The following is a 27,379-nucleotide window of genomic DNA, read 5'->3' on the forward strand; positions in this document are numbered from 1 at the left end:
TCAAGCCAGTAGAGGGCATTTGCTAGAAAGCAAATGAAAGTACTTGTCTTCTGACTTTAGGGTACTATGCGCACACACACAACAGAAACCTACCAATTTGTTGTCTCATACAGCCAGTGGCGTAGCAAGGTCAGGTGGTACCTGGTACGGAAAATTTATTGTCACTCCCCCCCCCCCCCCGAAATGAAATTATTAAAAGAAGGAAAAATAAGAAACTTACAGTTGCAAGTGTTATTTTCTGGTTTATTTACTTAACATTGTGAATATAAGCACTTAAACTCCCCCCCCCAACTTTCTCTGCAAATTTTTTTTTTAATGTTTTGTTGGTTTTAGAAACTATGTAACATAAGTAATCATCAGAAAAAATAAAAAATTATCAAACATTGATTCCAAAATTCTTTTCCAATTACATCTTGCACTTTGTTATTTTCCGATTATTACATCTTAGCTTCTGTGTTTGTTTTCTTAGTTGTGTTTACTCTTCCTAGCAGCTTTTCTATCTGTACACCCAAAACCAAAGCTTCTGTTTGAAAAGTGGGGTACTATGGAGTGTTCGCAAGAAAGACCCAGCATTAAAGACGGGTATCTCTCACACAATGTTAAATTTACATACCTCTTGGGACAAAACAGCAAGTTGTCTACCTTTCCGTTGTTCCAGTATATCTTTGGACTCGCTTTATCAAACAAAGACACCAGCCAGGAATATTGGAGCAAAACAGCAGCCAGCAGGCTTTATTTTTCTTAAAGAAACTGTTGCAACAGGACTTCCCCCACAACGCAACAAAGGAGCAGGAAAAAGCCCCAACCCAAAGTGCGTTCCAACTTTTATCAGTTCCTACAAAACTACCTGCAACACCCCTAAAACTACATCATGCATACATCACAATTTCATCACACTTTGGGAGGGTCTGGAGCTGAAACCTGAGCATCAGATCAGCCTCCCACCCCCTTCCGTGATCTCCATCTTACACCTATTAAGGAAGGGAAAAAAGAACAATTTACAAGTTCCTGGCTTCCTGGCCAAGGAATCATCTCCTTATCCTGGCCAAGGATCTAGCCCATTCCCAAATGGTCTGTCATCATAGTTCGTGGGATGGCTAGCTGTCTGACACCCATTTGCCAAGGTGTCAGGAATTATTTCTGGTGGGAGAGAACGTGGTCTTATGCCCTGAGGATTATGGCTGCCTTTTCGTGCAATCCAAGTCCATCCCCCTTCGGTAGCCATCCTTTCCCTAAGTAAAACAAAAGTGGTCTGGTGGAAATCCGACGAACAGTTGATTTTATAGAAATATCTGAAGGTTTCCCATAGTATAGAATGCGTGGTTGAATGTTTCTGGACCCTGAACTGGAGAAGGAAGGAAACGATTTATTAAAAATGGATATATCGTAGAAACAGTGGCTTTTTGTCAGTGACCTTGTTATGAATGTGGATGGAGATAGATGCTGAAAGTTTGCCTGCAGTACCCTTGTGTTTCTCTCCAGGGAGCGTCCTCAGCTAACGTTTATTTGGTTCTCTTTGGCTCTGACAGGTTATTTGAATGCGTTGGTTCAGCCATCCGGACTACCCAGCTTGTAGATGAGTGAGGCAGCCTTCCTTATTGAAAGTGTGTGTCTGAGACTGCCCTTATTTATGGGAGTCTCGTATTTACTTACAAAGAAAGAATATGTTAATGGGAATGTGTGCATAGTGTGGTGCTTTGTGGGACATTTGTTGTGGAGCTGGGATGGGAAGTACTTTCACCGTCCTGTTTTTCCCCTCAGCCAGGCCTGGAGGTGGGGGGAAAAGATACCGAAAATTTTGACGAGGGAAAGGCAATGGGGCAGATTTGTCAGGCTTGTGCAGGCACGGCTTGAAGACTTTACACAGACAGGAACCCCACACGGGTTTCCCCACACATAACAGGCAGGGAGCCAGCTCATATAGAAAGACAGCAACCATTTTATTCGCTTTTTAAGCGCCGGCTACATCCATCGCTTCACTCACACCCTACTTCTCCTTCTGTGCGTTCCAGGGTTTGGGTCCTGAGCTGAGGGAGCTCTTGCTTCTTTCCTTCCAGGTCCCCAACACAATGGGACTTCCTTTTGAGCAGACAAGTCTAGAGTTGTCCATAAACTGCAATTCTTGGTAGTGGTGTCTCGTGTGTGTGTGTGTGTGTGTGTGTGTGTGTGTGTGTGTGTAATTCTAATTTTCAGTACATGTCCTTTGCGCTTAGGGAATTAATGTGCCTTGAATATACAGAATATTAACCTTTGGGCAGCTTCAATCGGATATAGGCACACCTTCACTTCACAATCCAGTAGGTCTGCGTAAACATGCTGCAAGATCCTTTTCCACGTTTGTAGCACCACCCCCAAAGTGAAACTTTAAATCAGTGGTGTCTGCAGACAGTTTTTCCAGGTCATGTGGCCAGCATGACTAAGCTGCTTCTGGCGAAACCAGAGCAGCGCACGGAAACACCATTTACCTTCCCACCAGAGCGGTACCTATTTATCTACTTGCACTTTGACATGCTTTCAAACTACTAGGTTGGCAGGAGCTCACCCCGTCATGGGGATTCGAACCACCGACCTTCCGATTGGCAAGCCCAAGGTTCAGTGGTTTACACCACAGCGTATTATTATGCACAGTCTGCATATTAACATATGTCTGTCTTTCTCTCTCTCTTTCTTTTCTTTCTTTTTTTCTTTCAAAAACCTGAGATGCTTGTCTTCTACTGTCCAGGTTCAGGGTGGGGCTGTAGATTGATTGTATTTGGGGGTGGGGATAGCTGCTTCATGGGTCCATGCTTTTGTGGGTACCATATCCCTGAGAACATTGACGTATCATCACTTGCTTCTGCCCCACAGCAGGAGCTGTGCTGTGCATGACCAGTATCTGTTTGTGTTTTAAAAATTAATGCTCAGCCCTTGGATCACCTGCCCAGAGCTATGAGGAGTGGGAAGGACTCAGGGGCCAGGCATCTGCTTTGCATGCAGAAGGTCCTGACGATGCAGAAGATGCAGGGAGAGGTTTATCTGAATGCTGCCTAGGATGGGGTGTCCTGGTGTGGTCTGTATGCGGTGAAGCAGACAGAGGAAGATCCCTAAATGTTAACAGGGAGAAACCCGTGTTCTCTGTAAGGAACAAAGTGAATAAGCATGAGGTTGTACATATGTTCTTCTCCGTTATTTGTTTATGAAAGTAAAGTTTCTTTTGGATATAAAGAGTCTGGATGCATCACTTGAATGCACACTTTCCCCTGTGACATGTGCACGTTTTGTAAACCTTAATTGGAGAACTGCATTGCAACATCCATATGGTTTCATAATGAAAAATTTCATTTTGTTTTGGTTCTCGTATTGGTTTGGAAATTGAGGATCGGATAGATTCACTTTTAAAGGCAAACCAATTTGATTGTCTCCCCCCTTCCTAGGCAGGGTAAAGAAGCCTCTTTCTGCTGACTTCATAAGGACTCCTCGCACAGACACTGCAGAAACTACACATTTTGACAGTCTGGGTGTTCCACCAGTAGATTGGTGTGTAAACAGTCAGCAGGGAAAATCAACAACAAAAGAATGTTTTATATCACCTGTTTATTGACTAGTGAAGCAGCAAAAGTCACCAACACTTTTTGAATAAAAATGTTGACAAGTCAGAGTCAAGCGGATAGAAAAGGAGGAGGAGGAAACTGCGAGCTCAGCCCACTCTGGAAGTCATGATTTTTCTTTTTCCATTTGGACTATTTTTTCTGTCTTTATTTTATTAACATTTTCAAAACTGGTTATGTTGGATAATCTGTTTTGTTTGTTTTTCATTACATAACACTAATGTGGTAGTGGATCACCAGTTTAGCAGGAGAAGAGAAAGAAAGACATTCCATGCAACCAGAGAGTGGATTTGCCAGTTCAGAGAATCCAACAATTCAACAAATGGAGGTGGTGCGTTGGACAAGCAGAAGGAAGGAAAGGAAGGAGGGAAGGATGGAGGGAGGGTGTTTGGTTCTCCCTACACCTTCACTTTGCCCTGGCCTAGCTGGCTAAAAGGAGGTGCCAGAGGGGAACTCTCAGTGGAAGATGTGCCAACCTCAAGGGCCCCCCAACTCTGACTCAGGAAACTGAGGGTTGCTTGGCATGAATGGAGGAAAGATAGATAGCAGAGGAAGAAGGAAGATTTATAAGGGAAGAGTAATGCATGGAAGAGCAAAGATGATGTGTTGGCCGCAATGGTTCTTGTTCGGCTCATAATGTGAGACCACCCAGGAGTAGCCAACATATCACCAGAAGTGAATCCTCACGGCCGAAGACACTCAGACATGGGCTAGAAAAGTACTCCATCAAAAGCTGTAGAAAAGTATATGACTAATACATCTGGCAATATCACTTCAGTGGTGATGACCATGGGCATCTTGGAGGAATCTTGGAGAACCATCTTGGAGAAACAGAAATTAAACATTTTTAAGCATACTTTCAGACATATCATGGAATATTACTCATGATGGCTCAGATTCCCTAATAAAATATTATAATAATATCTAATTTAATGTTACATTTTAAATTGTTCTAACCTACCCTGGTATCTTAGCATGCAAGAGAGGTAATAAATTAAAACAACATAGGTGTATAAATCTTAAGGAAGGTAGAAATGCATTTGTTGTGGAAAAAATTTTGAGCCTTAAACAACCCCAGAAGCACCACTGATTGGATGTAGAGATTTGCAGGACTCTTCCCATAACTGATTCTTATTTGTCTAGAAACAGAAAATCATACTGAACAAAATCCCAAATCAATTTCTGCTCTGGAGTCAAACAATCACCCTAATAAGCGATTCAGTAAAAGAGCACTTACCACGAACTGAAGAAGATGAGTGGCAGAAGAGATGTCAGAACGGAAGGTGCAGGTGGAAAACCCCAACACAGCGAGTCCTTTTATACACATTCATTTGAAGCTGGAAGCAAATAGTTTGATGTGATGACATTAATTTGGCTAAGTATACAACCTGCTCTAGATTGCACCAGACTGTTCCTAGCCATCATCTGGCTAAGTGGAATATGTTCCAAGATGCTATCCCGCATGCCAGGTGACGCCTTGCCTCAGGAAGCTGTTGTGCTTAATTTTCTATCAGCTTCAGCTTGGATGTTTGTTGTGTTCCTTTTAATGGGATTTGGGCAGTGCTAGATTTCATATGGGCTGAGTGGGCAGCAGTCCAGGGCCTCAAAATCTAGGGGGGGGGGGCTCAGCCTCTTTTACTAGTAAAATCTGCCAGTTTTTGTTGTTGTTGTCTTTTAAAGCAAGAGTTTATACAGTTATACAGTCGTATCTTGGATCCCAAACACCTTGGTATGTGGACATTTTGGCTCCTGAACGCCACAAAGCTGAAAATGAGTGTTCCAGTTTGTGAACGTTCTTTGGAACCCAAATGTCCGACGGGGCTTCCGTGGCTTCTGATTGGCTGGAGGAGCTTCCTGCAGCCAATCAGAAGCCACACTTTAGTTTCTGAATGTTTTTGAAGTCAAACGGACTTCCGGAACAGATTCCGTTTGACTTCCAAGGTACGACTGTACAAGTGTGTACTTACTGTTTAGTAAAGTTTGTGGAGGCTTTAAAGCTACTCAGAATCAGATGAGAAAGTCAGCTATGGAGCAGTTCAAGTGTTCAGGTCACTGTGCATCATTACAGCATGCGTTTTGAGAACCACTGGGGGTTTTTTAAAATAACATTGTGAATCACAATAATACTTAATTCTGACTTTTTGTGAAAGTAATAATGCGTAAGCGCTACGAAAATGATGCTAGTAAAAAAAAGTGTCCCAAAACAGCAACAACCCAGAAGGAAATATTCAAACTTTTAAAGCCAATCACATCATATGGCTTTGTGCAACATGCAGGAAATGACCTACATAATCCCTCAGATACAGAATATTCATATTTACAAATGGAAGAAAATTAAGTAGACTACATGGAGCAGTCTTGAGCAGACTGAAGAACAACCAGTTTATATACAGAACGCGGCCTCCCAAAAGCTTCAAGGAGAGTTGTTGTCAGTAAATACCACCAGAAGAATTGAAATTTCTAAATAAAAGTGAGAATGAAATGACAGGAGTTACAGCCAAAGAATTAACACAAGGCACTGAAGGAACATGCCCTGAGATAGTTACACCAAAAGAAGAAGTTCAGGCTCACTACCATCTTAAAGAATGAGGAAACAAAGCAAATTATCTCAGCGAAAACCCTAGCATTGCAGACACAAAAATACTGAGTGACATCAATCAGGCAGGTTATTTTAGTTTATCTGTTGTTTAGACTCCTGATGTTTCCCATGTTGATCGACTTCTTGTCATTGTCAGATATGTTTTCCCTAGTGATGCACACTGGTTGCACACTTTGTGAGGTTTGTCCTGGATCCTAACTGAGAAGTTGGAAAACTTAAAGAGAGAATCATGGTGGTTTCAAGCTCAGCAATTTTTGGGTGCCCTGGTTTTTACTTTTTGAAATATGGCAACCCTAGCTGAGCTGATACTGATAGCGTAGAGAATAATTGTTTGACAATGCAGCCAATATGACTGGAAAGTATAACAGCATTCAACAAAAAAATCTGGAAAGAACGAGTTTGCAAAGGGAAGGAGGTGATTGGTCTGAAAGGATGGAGACTGGGCTGTGGGAGTACTCTGTGGGGTAGAGGTTTAGGGAACATGGCTTACGGTCCAAGCCATGTAGAATCTGAGGTCAGCAATGCTGTCTCTTGTGTCTTCAGATGCTGCCAACAAACATCTTGAAGACCCCAATATAAATATTGTTATTCCCTTCTGCATGTAGTATTTCTTTAACAAACCAACCCTCTCAGTTCAAGTTCAGGTTGTCTGTAGCGTTGGTGTCCAGCTCACACCTAAGCTTTCCATAACAGGTACTAGGAGGTTTGGAAAATGTTCTGAGTGAACTGATGGCAGCAGAAAATTAAAGAAGCACCTGGTGTATATACAAAGTGAGGCTGAGGGACCGAATATCCCTGACTGATATATTTGAATCAAATGCTTTGCACGATCAAAATCATATTATCTACTGTAGGTGGAATTGAAGACCTTCCAGAATCTCTTTGTAACTTGGAAGCTTCTAGAGTCCTCTGGACCAACTCTGTTTGTGGTTTGGAGCCAAAAGCCTTTGCAAAGAACGGAAGGCAAAAGCCTTACTCAGACATTGGAGCAAACATCTGAGGGCTTAAAGTGAACTTGGAAAGCAGAATATGGCTGAACAGGTTGTTTGCCTTTAGCTCTTCTGAGTTAATGGAGTACATTTCCTGCTTGGAGCACAAAGCCTTGGCCAAAGCCTGAATTATATTCCAATTATCCCCCTGTCATTTTTGATTATTAAAAGGCTTTGTAGTGCACCCAACCTCCCACATTTAGAGATGGCCACATATCGAAAGACACAGAACACGAAACTTTTCCACCCTGGCTTTGGGATAGACTTATAGACTCATAGAACTGTAGAGCTGGAAGGGACCCTGAAAATACACCTTTAGGCACCAGGCAAAAACATTCCTTTTTAAACAGGCCTTTGGTTGATTTGATTGATCCTATGCCCTTTTAAAATGTGGGTTTTTTGGGGGGGTGTAATTGGGTTGTTGCTTTCATTTTGATTATATATTTTGTGGTTTAATATTCTTATTTGTTCTGTGAACCGCCCTGAGACCTCCGGGTATAGGGCAGTATATACCTGTAATGGGTTTAGGGGTTGCTCATGCGTAAGTTGCCGCCACTCCTGGCTAGGCTACCTGGATGAACCCTTTCTGACCGGACAGCCTCTAGTTTCGTGGCTGTCTCAGTCGTTGGCAGAATCCGTGAGTGGGCATTTCTTGAACTTCTTCCAGCATAGAAGTTCTTTGACGCCAAGTCTCCTCCTACTCTCCCTGCGCGGAAGCCTTCTGCGCAGGGAGGGTGTGGGCAGTGGAGTACCCGTACTCTCTCCGCTGGTCTCCGGCGAGGAGTCTTGGAGCCTCCTCCCCGATTCCCCCATCTGCCCCCCTTCTCTACTGGTGTTACACTGATTTCCTTCCTCAGCAGATGGGCTGCCTCTCTCCCTACTGGGACCCTCTCCAGCATCCCTCTGGAGCCTTCTCTCCGCCTCTAGCTCCGATAGCAGTTCCCTGACATCACCGTAAGCTCTATTATGTTTAATAATAATAATAATAATAATATGTGCTTTGAATGTGCTGTGTGTTCAAGAAAGGTGCTGTATGTTCAAGCATTCAAGAAATCACCCACATCCCATTAAGAGGAGCACAAAGAAGATCCATGATCAAGCTGGTCCAAAATTAAGCAAAACAGCTTCCTGACGCATGTCCTAAGGTCAGGGTGATAAAGGCTCATGTTATGGGTGCTGCTGTGTGTCTTTGAATATATGCTTGAATATATGTCCTTGAAAGGACTCCGATGGTGTGGAAAATTTGCTGCAAATGTGCACGGGAAAGAGAAATGTGGAACTGAGAATGGTTCTGATGTGCTGGTGAGCTCTTTCCAGCATTCATGCGCTCTCGGAGAGTAATGGAGTCCCATATGCTTTCCACACAGTCCACTTCTCTGCCTATTGGCCAGTATCAAGTGTAGCACCCAACAAAGGAAGCCAACTGAGACCTGACATTGTCATCCACCTTGAGGACCAGAAGAAAGTCATAATGATAGACATCACCATCCCGTTCAAGAACAGGAAAACAGCCATGAAGGAAACCAGGGAATGTAAAATAGGCAAATACACTCCCCTCCCCAGCAGACATAGAGAGTCTTCATCCATGCCCTCCTCAGCAGAGCCTTAGGAGGCTGGGACCTTAACAACAAGCCCCTCCTGATAGCCTGCAGTGCGGGCAAACCCTACACCAAACTCATGAGTGAGTTGATGGTATCAGACACCATCTGGTGGTCCCGGGACCCATACTTGGAACACATCACAGGCCACTGCCTGTGCAAGGAGCCAGTTCCCTCCCCTCTGAAACCCTGGAAGCAGGGCAGGGGAGCTGCAGTTGACTCATCCCTTACACAGGGATGGACCATGAAGACGCCAAATAGTATATTGCTTGCCCTCCTGACCTAGAGGAGGGAGTTACCACAGGCTGGTCCCGCTAGGCCCTTTTGCACCAGACAGGAGATATTTGGGGTTAGCACTGATGGGTGCCGGATAGGGATCAGTCACACATCACAGGACACTAGTTTGGAGTGGGTCAGCTAGGATTTCACCAGAGGTGGATAAATATCCAGGAAGCTAGGAGAAAAATACACAGGCAACACCTGTGAACATTTTTGCAATCAATATCCACTAATGCAGCAGTTCCCAAACTTTTTGAGTCGCAGAGAACTTTTCAGGAAAGAAATTTGTCATGGAGCACTATCATCGCCGGGACAGATCTACTATGAAACCAAGGAAGCTTAAACGTCTGGGCCCCTAATCCCACAGGGGCCCCAAAAGCAACTTTAGTGCACACTGCTTAAGAAATTTGGGTCCAGGAGACCTACCGTATTTTTCGCTCTATAACACGCACCTGACCATAACACGCACATAGTTTTTAGAGGAGGAAAATCCGTAGGCATGCCACCCGTAGGCATTTCCTCCATAACACGCACAGATATTTCCCCTTACTTTCTAGGAGGAAAAAAGTGAGTGTTATGGTGCAAAAAATACGGTAATCTGAGTCACATCGATTTGAGTCAGCTTGATTATTTTTGTTGTTGTATACATTTCAACAACCCCAAAGCTTGAGTCAGTAGCACAGACATTGTAAAGGTGTGGTGATCTGTCATGGAACAACCCCACTCAAGAAGATAACAGTGGTTAGCCACTGTTGTGGCTAGTTGTGAAGGCCCTCACATGGCAGTTTGAGCTTCAGGGTGGCTAGTTGTGAAGGCCCTCACATGGCAGTTTGAGCTTCAGGGTCCCACAAATGCAGCTCCACCACTGAGTCTCACCCTTATGCCACAGGCTCATATTCACTTCTTTTTCTTTCCAATCTATTCATGGAACACTTGAAGATGCTTTGTGGAGCACCAGGTGTGGTGTAGTGGTTAAGAGCAGTAGAACCGGGTTTGCGTCTCCGCTCCTCAACATGCAGCTGCTGGGTGACCTTGGGCCAGTCACACTTCTCAGAAGTCTCTCAGCCTCACTCACCTCACAGAGTGTTTGTTCTGGAGGAGGAAGGGAAAGGGAAAGGAGAATGTTAGCCGCTTTGAGACTCCTTTGGGTAGTGATAAAGCGGGATATCAAATCCAAACTCTTCTTCTGCGGAGTCCAGTTTGGCAACCGCTGCTCTAATATAATGATCCTGCCATCTCCAACATGACCTTTTGACCCATAGATAAAACATCAGAAGGTCCTAGGATCAATCCCCAGCATCTCCAGATGGGCTGGGAGAGTCCTTTTTCTGAAACCCTGGAGAGCCCTTGCCAGCCCATGTCGTTTCAGAGGTCGGGAACTAAAGGCCACCCCTCTGCAGGCCATTTTGATAGGTGGGTTGGCCACCTACCTGTCAATCATCTGACATCAGGTGATTTAAAGCCCTGCTGCTGCTGCAAAGGAAGAGAAAGGAGGGCCCTCAAAGTGTGCTCCTAATTTTGCCTTTGCAACCTTGGCTTGAATTCAGCACTTTTTGAATTTGGTGCCATCTTCTGTCGCCGCCCAGGCTGCCAATTTCAAAAGGTGCCCAATTCATGCCAAAGGTTCTAATTCTTTCTTCCTATTGGATTTGATGCTATGGCTTTTACCTGTCTTACACCTGACCTCACTGGACATCAGGAGATAGGCAAGCCTCATAGGCCAAAAGGGGACATTGGGGTGGGGCCTAGTGTGGGCCCATAGTCCAGAGTTTTGTTTCCCCTGGTGAAGACTATCAGAGCAATGTTCTGGTTCCATATAAGGCAGCTTATTTTTGTCTCTGGTCGAGGTGGTGATTTTTAGAGAACACGCACACACTTTTGGTTTCATATGACTTACACGGAGCCTTGATGGCAGGAAACAGGCAGTAAAGAAACAGCAGAGTTAAGCCGAAATGATACTATGCAAGGCATTTTTCATTCTGGGGCTACTTGCACTACCAGCTGGTAAGTTCTGGATGCAAACTCCCCCCTCCCCCATCTGAAACGGAAGAACATGCTCGATAGGGTCTTGGTTACTTGAAGGTCCCTCCTCAACTCCTTTAAAACATTTCCTCTATCACAAATCCTGGCTCCAAAATAACAAAGTGTTTGGTGGTGGCACCTTAAAGACCCCACCCCTAGTTTATTGTGGCAGGTTTCTGGGGTACAGCCCCCTAGGCTCCACGCATGAAGAGTGAGCCTCCACTGTTTGGTGATGACCCCAAAGGTGGGTAGGTGGGGTGTCAGCTGTGAGACCATGAAGGAGGCATTCCTGGTATGCAAATAAGTTTAAGGTGATTCCCAACAGCAAAAATGTTTTCAGGCTATCCTCATTTGTCACCTATCATGTGGAAGACGTGGTCCTCATTAGTTGGCAGCATTAAGATAAATTCAACTGTGTAAAAAGAGGGCCTTCTCGGTAGTGGTGCCCACCCTGTGGAACACCCTCCCATCAGATGTCAAGGAAATAAACAACTATCTGCCTTTTAGAAGACATCTGAAGTCAGCCCTGTATGGAGAAGTTTTTAATGTTTGATGTTCTACTGTGCTTTTAATTCTGTTGGGAGCCACCCAGAGTGGCTGGGGAAACCCAGCCCAATGGGCAAGGTATAAATAAATAAATAAATAAATAAATAAATAAATAAATAAATAATAATAATGGTGATGATGATGTTTTGATGGGTGTATTAATGGAATAGTGAATGGTTTAGTTTATGTAAAATATGCAGGGATTTACGATATGCGAATTGAGCCATGGAAAGAGAAGAAGGGAAGTCGCTGACATTTTAAGGTTGTTTAATGAATATTTTAAATTTTAAAACTGAAAACTTAATAAAAATTATACTAAAAAGAGAGAGACATGGTCCTCATTTAAACCAGAATTATCCAAAACCCAGGGCTATCTCCATTAAAAGTCTGAAGGACTTAAGATTAATGAATATGTGCAGGAGGTTGGAGTAGACGACTCTTGGTATCCCTTCCTACTTTACAATTCTGGGAAGGAAGTTGCAGATCTTGCCACACACACATTCCACCGTCACAGGGCCATGTGTAACTATGGTTATATTGGGTTGTGCAACTGGCAAGGGGAGGCCCTGTTGTTGGTGGTGGTGCTACTACTGAGTGCTGCCTGTTCGGTGCTTTCCAGTGAACAGGTCTTCTTGGTAGCAGCTGCCCTTTGATGCTATGCCCTCCTTGCTGAAATGTGCCAGTCCTTCACTATTATGGAATATCCAGGCAGAACCAGAAGACCTTCCTGCTCCTCTAGGCACTCATCACCGAGACACACCGTTCCCGGCAACCTTGAAATGATTCTGCTGTGTAAAGAGATTTGATTGCTTTTAAATGTTTTTCAGACCTGTGTATTGTTGTGCCAGCCTCACCTCCTCGGGGAGGAAGCGGGGTGATTAATTAATTGATTTGTGTGTGTATAGAGCAATCATTAATTAATTGTGTGTGCATCTGTTAAAAACAAGCAGGGAGGAGGCAGCTGGCTGGGCTAAGGAGGTGGTTAATGACTTTTTGCAAGAGGGGTTAGTCACTGCCTGTGAGAATGTTTTCCAGGGACATCCCAGGTTTAGAGCCATCTCGGTTTCTGATTTGACCCCAAAATGCTCCGCTTTTCCTTGGGATATCCCTATTTTCATTCGATAAATGTTGGAGGTTATGAAGTTATCCAACCCCAGAGCCGTCTGAAGGCAATCCTGAATAGGGAAGGTGTCTTTTTTAATATTTAATGTTTTATTGTGTTTTTATATATATTGGAAGCTGCCCAGAGTGCCAATAAGCTGTGTAGGGTATAAATAGTAAAATTATCATTATGGAATGGGACGTCTCTATTTTCATCAGAGAAATGTTGGAGGGTATGGAAGGAGGGTATGGAAACACTCCTCAAGAAACCCTTTCTGGATTCGAAAAATCTTAAGTAATTACCGGCCTGTCAACAATCTCCCTTCTTGGCCAAGGTTCTTGAGCAGGTGGTTGTGGACCAGATCCAGGCGCTCTTGGAGAAAATTTATTTTTGAGATCCATTTCAGTTGGGGTTCAGCCCCAGTTTTGGCGCAGAAACTGCTTTGGCCGACCTGTATGATTGGCTCTTTTGGGGGAGAGAGAGAGGAAATGTGTCCTTGTTAATTCTTCTTTGTGCCGTGAATAGTGGAGGAGAGCAAGACTTCCTTCATAAAGGGTCTGGCTTGGTTATAGGCTTAACTGCCCTCCTAGCACAGGCCCCCAAACGCTCTGGCTGCATTGCTGTGAACGGCCATCTTTTGCTTCAAGTAGGGCCAGGAATTTTAGTCTGGCCCAAGTCCAGCTTCAGAGAGGTCACATACTGGAGGGGGCACTTGAGGGAAGGAGAAGCTGCTGGCTCTCCCCTGGCTCCACTACTGATGGCACAAAGGCAACCCAAGAGCGGTCACAAACACCCTCCAGCTTTGCTCCGGGAGCACCAGTCACCAGTCCATGGAACAGGGCGGGGGCACCATTTTGTTATTCTCTTCAGAACCCAGCCCTGGAAAACTAGAATTGTTTTGGAAGACTTTGGGCAGCTCCACACCATCTATTTAAAGCACATGGATTATCCAAATAATCCTGGGAACTGTAGTTTCCTCTCACAGAACTATAACTCCCAGCACCTTTAACATTCTACAGCCTCAATAATTCTTTGGGGAGAAGAAGAAGAGAAGAAGAAGAGTTTGGATTTGATATCCCGCCTTTCACTCCCTTTAAGGAGTCTCAAAGCGGCTAACATTCTCCTTTCCCTTCCTCCCCCACAACAAACACTCTGTGAGGTGAGTGGGGCTGAGAGACTTCAAAGAAGTGTGACTGGCCCAAGGTCACCCAGCAGCTGCAGGTGGAGGAGCGGAGACGCGAACCCGGTTCCCCAGATTACGTGACTATCGCTCTTAACCACTACACCACACTGGCTCTCAATGTGGCTCTCTCTAAAGCCATGTGCTTTAGATGTGTGTTGGATGTGCTTTAAATGGATGGTGTGTACCTGCCCTTAGAGGATAGGTGACACTGCAACATCTTCACGGTTTGACCCTTGGTTGAATGTGAACAAAAAATAAAGGCTCCCGCCCTTCCTAGCTGAAAGCCCAGAGAGCCGCTGCCTGTCAGTGTGGACAAAATTAAGCTAGATGGACCAATACTCTGAATTGACATAAGGCAGCTTTCAATGTTTCTTGACAGTTTCTTCCTTCATTTCCTGGACCATACAGGTTCCTCTGGTGAAGAAAATGCTGTGAATATGAAAGGAATTCTGGGACGATCTGCAACTTTCCTATGTACTGTGGGGCTGCATTAATTTTAGTCTGTCCCCACCCCACTTCAGAGGGCATCACTGGGCTCTGCCACTGGAAGGCAGGCAGCACAGAGCCTTTCAGGGTCTACAAGGATAGTCTGCCACACAGACAATGAGCACACATCTTGGGACAGGGCTTGGGAATTGCTGGAGTTCAGTTCCCATCATATGACCACAGGCTTGAGTGTGGAGGCCCAGATTGCCCACCCTGTCTCAGGTTATCTGGGAGCGGGGAGCACTGCTCAGACATCGGGGTGGTGTGCAACAATATCATCCAAGTCAAACTCCCAATCCTATAACAATAATTACATTGTCTGGAAAGCCCCTTGCTGCCAAATGTACATTAACCCTGCTGGGGAGTGCAGAATAAAGAAATATCAAGAAACCAGACAGATCAGTACCCAGCAGATTTTTCGGGGAATCTGCTTTCAGATACTGAAATGGGTCACTGGGATGATGTGGTACAATTGTGGAGGGGCTGTGGCTCAGTGGTAAAGCATATGCTTTGCATGCAAAAGGTCCCAAGTTCAATCCCTGGCAAGTTCCAGGAGGGCTAAGAAAGCCTAGTTGGAATCCAGGAGAGCTGCTGCCTGTCAGTGTGGACAATACCAGGCTAGATGGACCAATGGTCAGACTTGACATAAGGCAAATTCCTATGTTTCTTGACAGTTTCTTCCTTCATTTTCTTGACCATACAGGTTCCTATGGTGAAGAAAATACTGAGAAAATGAAAGGAATTCTGGGAGAACCTGCAACTTTCCTGCTGAACACTTCAGGACATTTAAAAAAGATTTTCTGGGTTAGAACTAAAGGAAAGCAGGATCTTGAATTTTTTGTGGTAGCGATTCCACGAAAGGATCCAGAAGAGAGATGTGAACTCAGTGTGCAGATTCCAGCATATAGAGGGCGGCTGAGTGTCTCTGAGGACTGCAAGATGTTACAAATCAATAATCTAACGCAAGAGGATTCTGGCATATACACAGCACAGATCACGATAGCTGAAGACAAAAATCCAATAAGCGAAACCTTTCCCCTGAGGGTGTATAGTAAGTATTCTAAACATTTCAGGCACCCAGGATGGGGCTCTGATTGAAGCATCTTAAGCCTTGAACTGGCTTTCAAAGTCACAAATGATAATAGAGCATCTCTCCTTCAGTCCCTGACCCTGTGAAAATAATTCTGGGCCTGCATCCACACCAGGGCCCTTCTGCACTGATGAGGCCTGGAAGGAGAATTAAAATGGTACTTCATACAACACACTATGGCACTCTATCCAGACCTCCCACAAAAAAGCCCACCAGGACCCATCCCCATTAGTAAGGTCTCATATTAACTCATGATTATGTCTCATTATCAGCTGTAGTCTAACAGGTTTTTGAGGTGATGGTGCACCCCGCAAGAGCTAGAATGGCTGAAATGTTAGAGACTTCAGAATACAGACCAGAATGGAAAAATCCAGGCAGCAATATTTCTTTAAAACAAAAGTTTTATTCAATTTGGTCTTTGTCAGACAAAAAGCAAAAAGGGGTGCATTCAGGACGAAATGAGAGAGAATGCCCCCGAACACCAGGGGCAAACAGTTTTTATCCCCTCAGGCAAAACAATGGTTCAACCCTTGACCCAGCCCTCAAACATTCCCCTTTATGCATATTCATTGAAGCTCAACCCCCCCCACCTGTTTTTGTGGTTCCAACAGGTTGCTCGGCTTAGAACCTTGTGGTGGGCTAGACATCCTGGGCAAACGAACAGTTTCTCAGAACAGCTCCAAAATCCCCTGACCGCATCCTCCTGCAAACTCGCTGTGTTGCAAAAATATTGTTTTGCAAGCAGGGGCAAGCAGGGGAGAGAGAGAAATGTCTTTTTTAGCTTTTAGTTTGCTCTCTAAGATGGCTTTCAGCTTATCTCCAGCCTGGCTCTCCAAAGTGGACCCAGGTGGACCCCTGGTCCTCACTCCTTCATTCCCCCCTTTCCATCATGAAAATGCCGACCGATTATGGTTCTGCATTTTCATTTTGATGGACCTATAGATACCACATCATAGAGAGCCAGCATATGCGTACATGTAGCTGCATTGACCAATGCTCGTTTGTGAATGGCAGAACGGTTAAGTGGCAGTGGGAGAAGTGGTAGTCCACTCGTGGCATCTGTTGGGGTGACTTATTGGCAGAATGGGCTACCACTTCAGCCACTTGTAAACACCTAGTGTAGGGGTTATGGACGCCCCACTCAGTCATTAGACGGGAAAAGTTGGCAGGGGAGACCAGGGAACTCTTTCCCGCTTTGGCCAATGCCAGCAAAAATACAGGAGCATCCAAAGAGGTAGGGCAGTACATACCACGCCTACCCACCAACCCCAATAATTCCATAGTTCCTCGCACCAATACTCAGGGTTCATTCCTAATGTTCTTTTACTGCTGAAGGGCCCACTGATATTCGTATTCAATTATTCGCTGGGCCTCAGGGGTGACTCTCCACCTTTTGCTGAGGCACCCACTATATGGAGCAATTTCCCTATAATCCCTTGTGGGTGGACTGGGCCCTCGTGTTGTCTCCTCAAGAGATTATACCCAAAAGGGGCTTCCCCCTCTTCATATATCACCATGCACCCACAAGAATATATCCACCCCTGCAACGGCCTGACACACGGGGTGACTATATCAAGGGGTTCTGGTCCCAATACCAAAAGTCCTAGTGGTGCCTCTAAATTTGCTGGAGAGCAAGTTTCTACGTTGGGGACCCTGCCCGCGGGCACCCCTCCCATCCAATTCTTCCGGAACTAGGTGCCCTGTCTGTCTACTGGGTGGCAACTCTTATGCAGCCACAAGAATACCCTGCCACATTCAAGGGTATTAGGTGTGGAGTTACCAGGCCCAGTAGTTCAGGTAGTATTCTGGGATTTTGGGAGGCTTGAGCCACCACGACAACCACAGGTGGGGCTGCAGAACCCACAGGCACCTGTTCAGTAATTTTAGTGTGCACCTGATTCAGACACCCTCCCATGCAACACCTGGAGTAAGATTTTGGCCTGGTTTATCAAATGGGGTTGGTACAGTGCTCTACCCTACAACCAGCAGGCTATTCTCCCACAACCACAAGAGCGGTCTAGAACTCGATAGATTTCGACCGATCCTGCAGCTCCCCGGAGGAGCCACATCCAAGTGCGCTGGGCAATGCAGTGAATAAAGAGCCACAGTGGGAGAGTGGGATGCTGTATTGCGGCCGCCCTATTGAACCCTCGTTCCCAAGAGCCTACGAGTATGCCGTCTCTTACCACCGGCAGAAGTCAGCAGGCCAATAGGGTTGGTATGGTTCGATAGGGTCAGGGCAATAAGACATAGAGCAAGTCAATAAAGAAAATAAGAGAGAAAAGAGAAAGTCTTTGTGATTGTCCTTGTGATGAGTAGTCGCAGGATCTCGTTGCCCGTGGCCTAACGCTTTTTCCCTGGTAGCGTCAGACACAAGGTGATGATCAACTTCAGAGGGTCAGCAGGATTTCTCTTGCAAGTCCAGACACCCTTCTTCAGATGCGTGTGATGTACCCAGGGGATCACCTCGGCTACTTTCACTGCAGTTGGGGATGACGGGGTCGCCAGACGCTGTCACCCAGAGGAACTGGTGAACCGGCTCAGCGAGACTGCCGCGGGACTGCAGGTGTACGCTCGAGGGAATACCTGGAAAGGAAGCAAACACACACAACAAACACAGGGATTGCACTTGTTCTTGGGTGATGTGATCTCCCATCTGCCCCAAACTGGCGGGGATGTCTCGGACGAAAGGGGTTGGCCTGCCATATAGAAGTTCAAAGGGTGATAGTCTCAGTCTCTTGGTTGGCGCACAGGGCACAGTTTTGGGATATAGCAGCAGTTAGTTATAGCAGCAGTTAGTTGAGATAGAATATTCTCCCAAGGTGTGCTTTAGCAGCTGGGCCTCCCAAATGGGTGGACTCGTGGTAATTCTTTACAATTGTGCTGGCCAGATGTTGGGGCACAAAAACACGGCTGTCTGGTCCTTCCTGGAGCGTTGCTCCTTCTTGGCTGGTCCACTGCTGTTCATCAAGGGTGTAACGTGGTTCCACATCGTCTGGAGTGAGTTCTGGGATTATTCTTTTGGCATAGCAGGCATTTCCTGGAAATCTGGGCTGCCAGTTGATAAAGGTTGGCTATATAGACATACTTCTCCAGCTGCTTGGTTGTGGCATCTGGCCTCATGTGGGTGGACACATAGTATCTGGTTTGTCAGCAGTGCTTAAGATCTCTTCTGGGACCACTGCTCCAATAACTGAGGCGGGGGCCGGTTCCCGGGCTGCTTCCTTGGCCACTCTGTCTGCCAATCGATTTCCTCTGGCCACTTCTCCAGGTCCAGTCTTGTGTCCATAACCTCAATGCAATCGTGCGTCTGCTCCTCACCTTCTCCTACCGGCAACAGGGTAGCTGGGTTGAGGGCGGTGGTGACCACTGGTGGAGGTTTCAGAGCTGCCTCACAAGCTGCATTATCTGCTTTCCGGTTGCCTCTAGTGACCATGTCCCAACCTCTATCATGGCCTTTGCAGTGCATTACAGCAATCTCTTTGGGGGCCCATACAGCTTCTAGTAACGTCTCAACTTCTGGAACATATTTCAGAGCTTTCCCGTGGGCTCCACTCAAGCCCCACTCTTTCCATAGGGCGCCATGCACATGCAGGGTTAAGAAGGCATATTTAGAATCAATATAGATGTTAGCCTTGCATCCAGTTGCCAATTGCATGGCAATGCCTTTCGCTGTTGGACTTCACCTCAGAGGACAAATAACTCTTGGAGACTTTGGCCTCCTCAGAACTCTTGGAATGGCTTGCCTGGCCTGCACCCCCACTTTTGGGTACTCCATTGCCTGAGGAACAGCTTGCAACTGCCTTTTCAGCCTTTCTCCAACACACAGTCCATCACACAGATGCATTGAACCGTAGAAACAACTTCTCAAAGCAGCCTCAGACCCCTCTGGGCTTTCTGGGCGTCCTCTAGGCCCCTCTGGTCTGGCTTCCACTGCAGCCTGACATGCCGTCTTCAATCCCTGCCACGCAACCCAGGGCTTCTCTAGAGCATCAGCCACGTCTCCTTCACAAGCCTCCACTGCGCCTGTAAACTTCTTAATGGGCTGGGCAAAGCCTGTTTCAGCCTGTGTATTTTCCCATAGCTGCTTTTCTGCCAGCCAGTAATACATGCGTTTTGACCAAGCTTCCTAATTGGCTCCATGCAGCCTTTCACAGGGGTAATTCTTATGGCCTTGGTGTTGCTGAACAGGCATCTTCCTCCCCCTTGGCCGCGGGTCTCTGAATGGCTACGGCGGACCCCTCGGGTCCCTGGCCTGTGAGCCATTGCTGTGCCTAACACTGCTGCCTTTTCTTTCCTCCACTGCTTTTTCTCCCTCTTCTCAGCCTCTCCTCTTTGTTCAAACACCTTCTGGGCGATGGCCATGATCTGAGATCTGGACATGCCCTGGAACCCAGGCTGTTTTTGGATTTTGGTTCTAATGTCCTTTGCACATTGTCCTATGAAGGAGGCATTTACCATTAACTCATGTGCAGGGAGTTCAGAGTCAAAGGGGGTCCAAATTCTGTATGCCTCCATCAGGCGTTCCAAGAAATTCTAAAGCCTGTGTATTAATTCTCCTCCTTTCATCTGAGGTAAAGAGAGTGCTCAGCAATTGCTGACAATCTGCCCAGGTAGCCTCATGCGCTGCAAATATAGAGGACAGCAAGTCCACAACTGCCTGGGGCTTCTCAACAAACGCAGGGGTGTGGGTCTTCCAATTCATCAAATCGATGGTGGTGAAGGGGAGGCGCAGGGAGTGGCTTGTCCCAAACTATACGAAGGGGGGTCAGGACTTCTGCTTCTCCTGCCTCTGCGGTGGACCTGGACCGCTTTATGTGCTCCCCCAATGCTTTGCCTCGAACATTGCAATAAGCTTCTGCAGCTTTTCGATACATAGTGGTCAAACTTCTGTATTTGTTCATCCTTTCCCTCAATTCTTTAAGGTTGGGGTATATTTTGTCCAGGATCTGGTCACTGGGCTCTGCCTCGTCTACTTCTGGGGTGTCTGGCAGCCCCCCCTTTCCTGCTTCGGCTCCCTGGGCCGCATATCGGGGCGGCGGTGGAGCTTTGGGGATATGGGGCTGTCCCTGTCCTCCCAAGGGGCCACCACGGCACTTGGATCATATGGGGGTGGGGCCAGGACTTTTGCCTCGGATCCCTGGTAAATGGGCTTCTTGAGGCGTTTTCCTGCCTGTGCTCCTTAATTTTGCATTGATCAGTCTTATATTTCTTCAGCCAGGGGGGTGGGGGGGTTGTCTATTATCACGTGAACCTCTAGAACTTCATCCATGTTCACAAACTCATGCAAGTTAAATGGAGAAAGTTCTTCTTCCTCTTTTAGTTTTATGCAGTTTCTTTGTGTGTTTTTTTTTAAACTTCTAGTAGTTCTCCCAGCAGACACCTGACCTTGGCTGGTCACACCCTGTGGTCAGTTTCAGGTGTCCGGCTTGTTTTTTTTTGTTTTGTTTTTTTTTTTCATCTGTTCCCTCATCCTTTTTCTGTGGCAACTAACTTGTCAACTGTGGTGGCCACAAAGATGCAGGTCTTCTCTTGAGGTTTCTCTGCCTGAGTCTCAAACCAGGGGTCTGCTGCAGTGTTCTCTGAGACACACCTGAGCACCGAGCCATCCAGCTGGTGCCTGGTTAAGGACACCAATTAAATTGCCCTCCCTGTCTCAACTATAACTGCTATAGGTCTAAAACCATTTCGTATTTCCTAGCCATAGACCACCTCTCACTGGTCATCAGAGAAGCTAGGGCACTACTGGTGGTTTCCCTGATGTGTTCCAAACTGCCGCTGGTCACATAGATACCCAACTCTTCCCTAGCTAAGTTCTGGGATTTAGGTTGCCCTCCCTGGTCAAGCTGTAGTTACTATAGGGATCAAAACTGTTGGAGGTCTGCAAGGCTCATGTGCTTCATAGTTCAGTGATGGGCTTTGGAGAAACTAGGAGGCTTGCCTTACTATCAAACTTACAGCTCAGTAGAGAACCCTCCAGCTCTGCCTGGCTGAACTCTTGCCTTCATTGAGGTCCAGAGATCTGAAAGCTTTGTATGCACTCTAGTTCTGTATACTAACTTGGATAACCTAAGGGATCTCTGGAGCGATCCCCTTCATCACTCCCAAATCTGAATCTGAGTCTGAAACTCTTCTCTAAGTAACTACTCAGCCTCAAAAGATACTCCTTGTTGCCCTGTCCCAGCTAGGGCCCCTATGTTTCTTCCCAGTTCAATGCTGTGTCCAGTCCAGTTCACACAGAGTGCGTAAGCGTTCTGGCGTCATCACAACGCCATAATCTCCGCTGAATCCTTTCTTGAAATTGTTCAGCATGCACTGTAGGGGAGTTATTAGACCTTTTGAGCCACTCCCTCCCATATTTAATATGGCCCTTGTGCAGCGTCCCCAAACACCAAACACACACACATGCAGTTCCCAATTTTCCTCGCCCAGTCGAGCTCGCGCTGCTGGGAACCGGAGTACTTATTGGTTCTACCCCAGGGGAATACCCTGGGGTTACACACACACACGCACCAAGTGCCTCTTTCACTGGACGCTGTACCACACACACTAGCCTCCCGGTTCCCCCCCTTTTTTCCTTTCTGCCTTCCTTTAAATCCTTAAGCGTGGGTGGGTATCAGGGGCCAATCCTTCCCTTACTGCCACCAAACACGCTTGGGCATGTGATCAGGATGCCCCTTCCCCTTTTTAATTACAAGGGGGTCTCTGTCTTCCTCTGTCCCCAGGGCCCTTTTCCATGTACTCACCAGCCGGCTGGACTCTGGCCTGTCCTGTCAACCTCGGTCCTTCAATCCGTTGCCTTCTCTTCCAGGATCCAGCAGAAGGGTCAAATTGGCTTCGCCCTCCTCCGAAGAAAAGCCTCGGTGGCGCCAGGAGTAAGCGGCCTATTGGCTCTTCCCCTGTGTCCTGCCTAGAAAAGGACAAGGGAGCTGCCTTCTGGTCTTTTGAGGACTTAAGGTCCCTATCCGAGTCACGCATGCACCAGAAATGTTAGAGACTTCAGAATACAGACCAGAATGGAAAAATCCAGGCAGCAATATTTCTTTAAAACAAAAGTTTTATTCAATTTGGTCTTTGTCAGACAAAAAGCAAAAAGGGGTGCATTCAGGACGAAATGAGAGAGAATGCCCCCGAACACCAGGGGCAAACAGTTTTTATCCCCTCAGGCAAAACAATGGTTCAACCCTTGACCCAGCCCTCAAACATTCCCCTTTATGCATATTCATTGAAGCTCAACCCCCCCACCTGTTTTTGTGGTTCCAACAGGTTGCTCGGCTTAGAACCTTGTGGTGGGCTAGACATCCTGGGCAAACGAACAGTTTCTCAGAACAGCTCCAAAATCCCCTGACCGCATCCTCCTGCAAACTCGCTGTGTTGCAAAAATATTGTTTTGCAAGCAGGGGCAAGCAGGGGAGAGAGAGAAATGTCTTTTTTAGCTTTTAGTTTGCTCTCTAAGATGGCTTTCAGCTTATCTCCAGCCTGGCTCTCCAAAGTGGACCCAGGTGGACCCCTGGTCCTCACTCCTTCACCATCACACCACTTTCACCTCTTCCCACAACAAGGGATCAAAACCACTGTGTGGGGTATTTTGGCATAGAATTCCCACTCTGCCAGGCATATTATATTGTATTTATTTCCTGCCATTTACCATAAGGCCCCAGGACAGATTACAAGGTTTTAAAATCAAGTAAAACAATTTAAATGTAGGATGGGCCTGAAATATATATGAGGTGTCAGAGGCCAAGGTAAAGAGGGGTGTGTTGAGCATATGATAGAAAAACTATATAATGAAGGTGCCAGGCAGGGAGAGAATTCCATAGCTCAGGGTCCAGTTCAAAGAATGCCCCATTCTGGGCCACACACACACACACACACACACACACACACACACACAATGTTTGAGGGAAATGGAAGTACATATAGAGTCTCTACTGATCTTCAAGGGAGTCTGTAGGGAAGGAAATAATCTCTCATATTTTGTTTCTTATCTCCGTTCTAAATAAAAAACTTTTCTTATGCTTTTGCTGCTGTTTTTTCTTCCCTTTCCATTTATTTGCAACTGCCTCATTTGCCTTTCTGCTGATTATTGACCTTTTGTATACCATGTCTCTCTCCCTTCCTGTTCAGAGCGTTTATTGGAGGCTGACCTGGAGATTGTCTGTGACCCAAAAGATTATCATGGTGGGAATGGAACTCTGCAGCTGAACTGCTCTGCAGGCAGCTGGGAAGATGATGCCACGTTCAGCTGGGCCCCAGCCAGCATGAGTGAATCCACTGGGAGATCTCTTGTCACCTGGCACAATTTAGAAGGCAATGATTTGAACTTCACTTGCATAGTAGAGAACCCTGTTAGCGATGCATCCAAGACAGTGTCTTTCCTGAAAATTTGCAGTGGTAAGATTTGCTTTTCATTTTTCTCTTGGCAGAGTAATGCCTGCATCTAAGCTTGGGCCCATTCATACTTCCACTTGTCCCCTACTTTCGAGACGCAGGTCTTCCACTTGTCTTGCCACTTTCCCGAGAAAATACCACTCTTTGCTGCTGAATCAGAGCAAATGTCCATCTGCAGAAAACCTGGTTGACGTTTCCTCCAATTCAGCTGTAAAGAGTGGGTTTTCTTGTAGGAAAGCAGGAGAAGCAAAAGTGTGGATGAGCCTCTATTTTGCAATCCTGTTTGTGGATGAAGTTAAGTGGCTGTGAGGAGAACAGAGGACCTGGGAAAAGGTAGAAAAGCACCTCTGATGGTTTTGTGGAATGAAAACATTTGTAATATCCTTACAAGAAACTGGCAGTGGTAAGATTTTTCTCTCATTAAAAGCTACTTAGGAAGACAGTGCTCCGCCACTCATTTCTAGGCAGAGTCATGGGTCCAAGCTAGTCTTACAATCCTATTTGAAGGCAACCTGACTAGGAGGACAGGACCTGGAAAAAGTCTTTGAATAATTTGCTTTGTTTCTTCTTAATCAAGATAGGACAAAGGATATCCCACTGACCCAAACAATAGTGATATTTTCCCCATGTGTGATTCTTTACATTTCACTGGGCGTTTGTAGCACAAGATGATGGAGAACTGGACCAAAACAAACAAAATGTACTTCAACAAAAGCAAGGTTCTAATAATCAGATGCACAAACATAGGATGGAAGATAGCAGCACATGTGAACAGGACTAGGGGTCTTGCAGAGCATAAACTTAACATGAGTCAACTGTGTGATGAGTCAACTGTGTGATGCAGTAGGAAACAACAACCACAACAACAATAATGCAATTCTAGGTTGCATCAACAGAAGTATAATGTTCAGGTCAAGGGAAGTAATAATACCATTGTATTCTGCCTTGGCGGCTCATCTATACTTTGCTTGTCCTGTGTCTAGAAAGCACAGGTCTGAGCAGTTTCCCCCTTGTCCCTAGGTAGGAGGCTGAGTGGTTTTCCATTTGCTCTACCACTTTCCCTGGGAAAACCCACATTTTACAGCTGAATCAGAGCAAACATCCATCTGTGGGAAACCTGGTTGACATTTGTTCCAATTCAGCAGTAAAGAGCAGGTTTTCCCCTGGAACGTATGGATGAGCCATTGGTCAGACCCCACTGGGAGTCCTGTGTCCAGTTCTAGGCACCACAATTTGAGAAGAATACTGACAAGCTAGAATGTCTTCAGAGGAGGGTGACCAAGATGATAAAGAGTCTGGAAACCAAGCCTGATGAGGAACAGTTGAGAGAGTTGGGTATGTTTAGGCTGGAGAAGAGAAGACTGAGGGATGATATGATAGCCATCTTCAAATATCCGAAGGGCAAGCCTGTTTTCTCCTGCACTGGAGGGTAGGACTTGAACCAATGGATTCCAATTGCAAGAAAGGAGAATGCAGCCAAACGTTAATAACTTTCTGACAGTAAGAGCTGTTCAACATTGGAATGGACTCCCTCAGAGGGTGATGGACTCTCCTTCCTTGGAGGTTTTTAAGCAGAAATTGGATGGCCATCTGTCATGGATTCTTTACTTGTGATTCCTGCATTGCAGGGGGTGGGACTGGATGACCCTTGGGATCCCTGCCAAGTCTACATTTCTATGGTTCTATGTGGCATTAGGGCCTGGAAACTAACATATATTGTTGTTTTGTATGTGCATCTTTTAAGGAAATGAGGCTTGCTACGAAAATATGTCTTTAACCCTGCTGGCTGCCATTCTCACAGTGGAAAAAGTTGCCATCAGCATCTGTGCTGGCGTTCTCATGTGGTGGAAGAAGCAAAGAGGTAGGAGATTTCACCAAACTGCATGAACCACTTCAAAAATACCCCTTGAAACAGGCGAGGATTAGGCAGGTTTACCTAAAATAAGAAAAGAACAAAATGTCTCCTCCCATCCATAATCTGTAAGGCTGCAGGTTCCCCAGAACCAAGACTGGGTTCATTCTCCAGTCTGGACCAAGCAGAGTCTGGCCCCTGCGCTACATGGCCGCATGGCGAGCTCCTTCTTTGGCATGCTGCACTCCCTGTATGGCAGCAGCAGCACCCAGGCCCAAGGTGAGCAGGAACGGATGGAGGGAGGTATGCAAAGGGGGGACCCCAGCTCAGCCCAGTCCACATTGGCTCCTCTCCACAGGTGTCAGGGAGATCCCCCCACCAAGGTTTGCATCGGCCAGCAGGATTCTCCCCTACCCAGGTGGGCAGACCCTGCAGGCCAGTGCCACTTGGCTCCCGAGGGGGGTTCGCTCTGGCCCCCCAGGCGCCGACAACGCATGCTGGGCTGCTGGCCACCAGGCATTTTTCATCTTCAAGCATTGAACAACTAAGAGATGTGATTAATCGAGTGGACCTTGAATCCCAGATTGAAATGTGCCTCTTAATTTCTCGCCAGGTGATGCTACAGATCCCAAGGCGAAATGAAAAGGTTTCTGCTTGTGCCAAAGGATGTACACAAAGGATGGCCAAAGGATGTACACACACCCCAAATTTATAACTCAGTCACGGCTTTCCTGGGGCGATCGGAATTCAATTTGCTTGGGCTCCTTTTAACTTTGTCAGCCATGGGTGGAATCTACACACATATGAAAAATGTTCTGAAAATGCTTTTAAACCCCCCCCCCAACATTAAATTTTCCATAAGGCTCACCATCACCATCTAGTGTCACATTGTATATTGCACTTAAACACACACGTTTATTTGCAGCTGATTAGCTTGAGTCCATGGTTTTGCATGGGAGGACTGGATCTGAAATATGGCTCAGTACACCAGGTGACAGTGGATCAGTCATGATCTCTCAGCTAACCTACCTAACAGGGTTCTTGTGAGGAGAAAATAAAATGCAAGAGTTGGTTCTCTGCTCACTCCATTGCTCCCCCCACCCCCTTGCAAGGAACACGTGTTCTCATTGGGCCTCTGAGGGGGATACTGAAGGCTACAGATTTGGGGCACCTTTTTTTCTAGAAGAAAAGCAATGGCCTTTGAGGGAATCTCTCCTCCTGACAGCTGAGCATGACTCTCTCGTGCCTTGTTTCTTTCCAGACTACAACATTTAGCCAAGTAATCAATTTGATCAATCAATTAAAAAGCCCGTGGGCCAACTTCAAAAGCGTTCCAAATTAATTGGATGTAATGGTGCGTACTAATCTCAGTTGTTTTTGATGGGTTATTGCTGTGGATCATGGCATCAGTGAAGTTGCCATAACTTGATATAAAATGTACCCCTCGATGGACTATATTGATGCTGGTACAAGTCTTTATCTTATATGTGTCCAAGGAGGCATTGATAACACTTCCTGACCTCCTAATACTTAATGTAAGGATGAACACCTTAATCCTGTGTTACCAGCAAAGATAAATTATCTCCTATTGTAGGAAAGAATGAGGTTCTGCCCAGAAAATAAAATCTTGCTCGAAAGGTAAACTCACGATTCAG

The 27,379-nt window shown here is 46.1% G+C and overlaps 1 protein-coding gene across 3 annotated transcripts in view; it reads left to right on the forward strand.

Moving 5' to 3' along the window:
* The first annotated feature begins 10,921 nt into the window (after window positions 1-10,921).
* LOC310694780 (SLAM family member 5-like) overlaps window positions 10,922-27,379 on the forward strand; it is a 49,449-nt gene continuing 32,991 nt past the window's right edge. Inside the window, exons 1-3 of one of the 3 annotated variants that reach the window (XM_083478336.1) lie at window positions 10,922-11,056; window positions 15,095-15,442; window positions 23,609-23,875. In XM_083478336.1, coding sequence (XP_083334462.1) covers window positions 11,005-11,056; window positions 15,095-15,442; window positions 23,609-23,875 — 667 coding nt within the window. In that variant the 5' untranslated portion in view covers window positions 10,922-11,004. Of the gene's footprint in view, window positions 11,057-14,313; window positions 14,363-15,094; window positions 15,443-23,608; window positions 23,876-27,379 lie in introns of all 3 variants that reach the window. The other 2 variants (XM_083478334.1, XM_083478335.1) reach the window with 2 other exon arrangements.

Source organism: Podarcis liolepis (assembly GCF_965112155.1).
Source record: "Podarcis liolepis genome assembly, chromosome: 15".
In the NCBI taxonomy this organism is placed as follows: domain Eukaryota; kingdom Metazoa; phylum Chordata; class Lepidosauria; order Squamata; family Lacertidae; genus Podarcis; species Podarcis liolepis.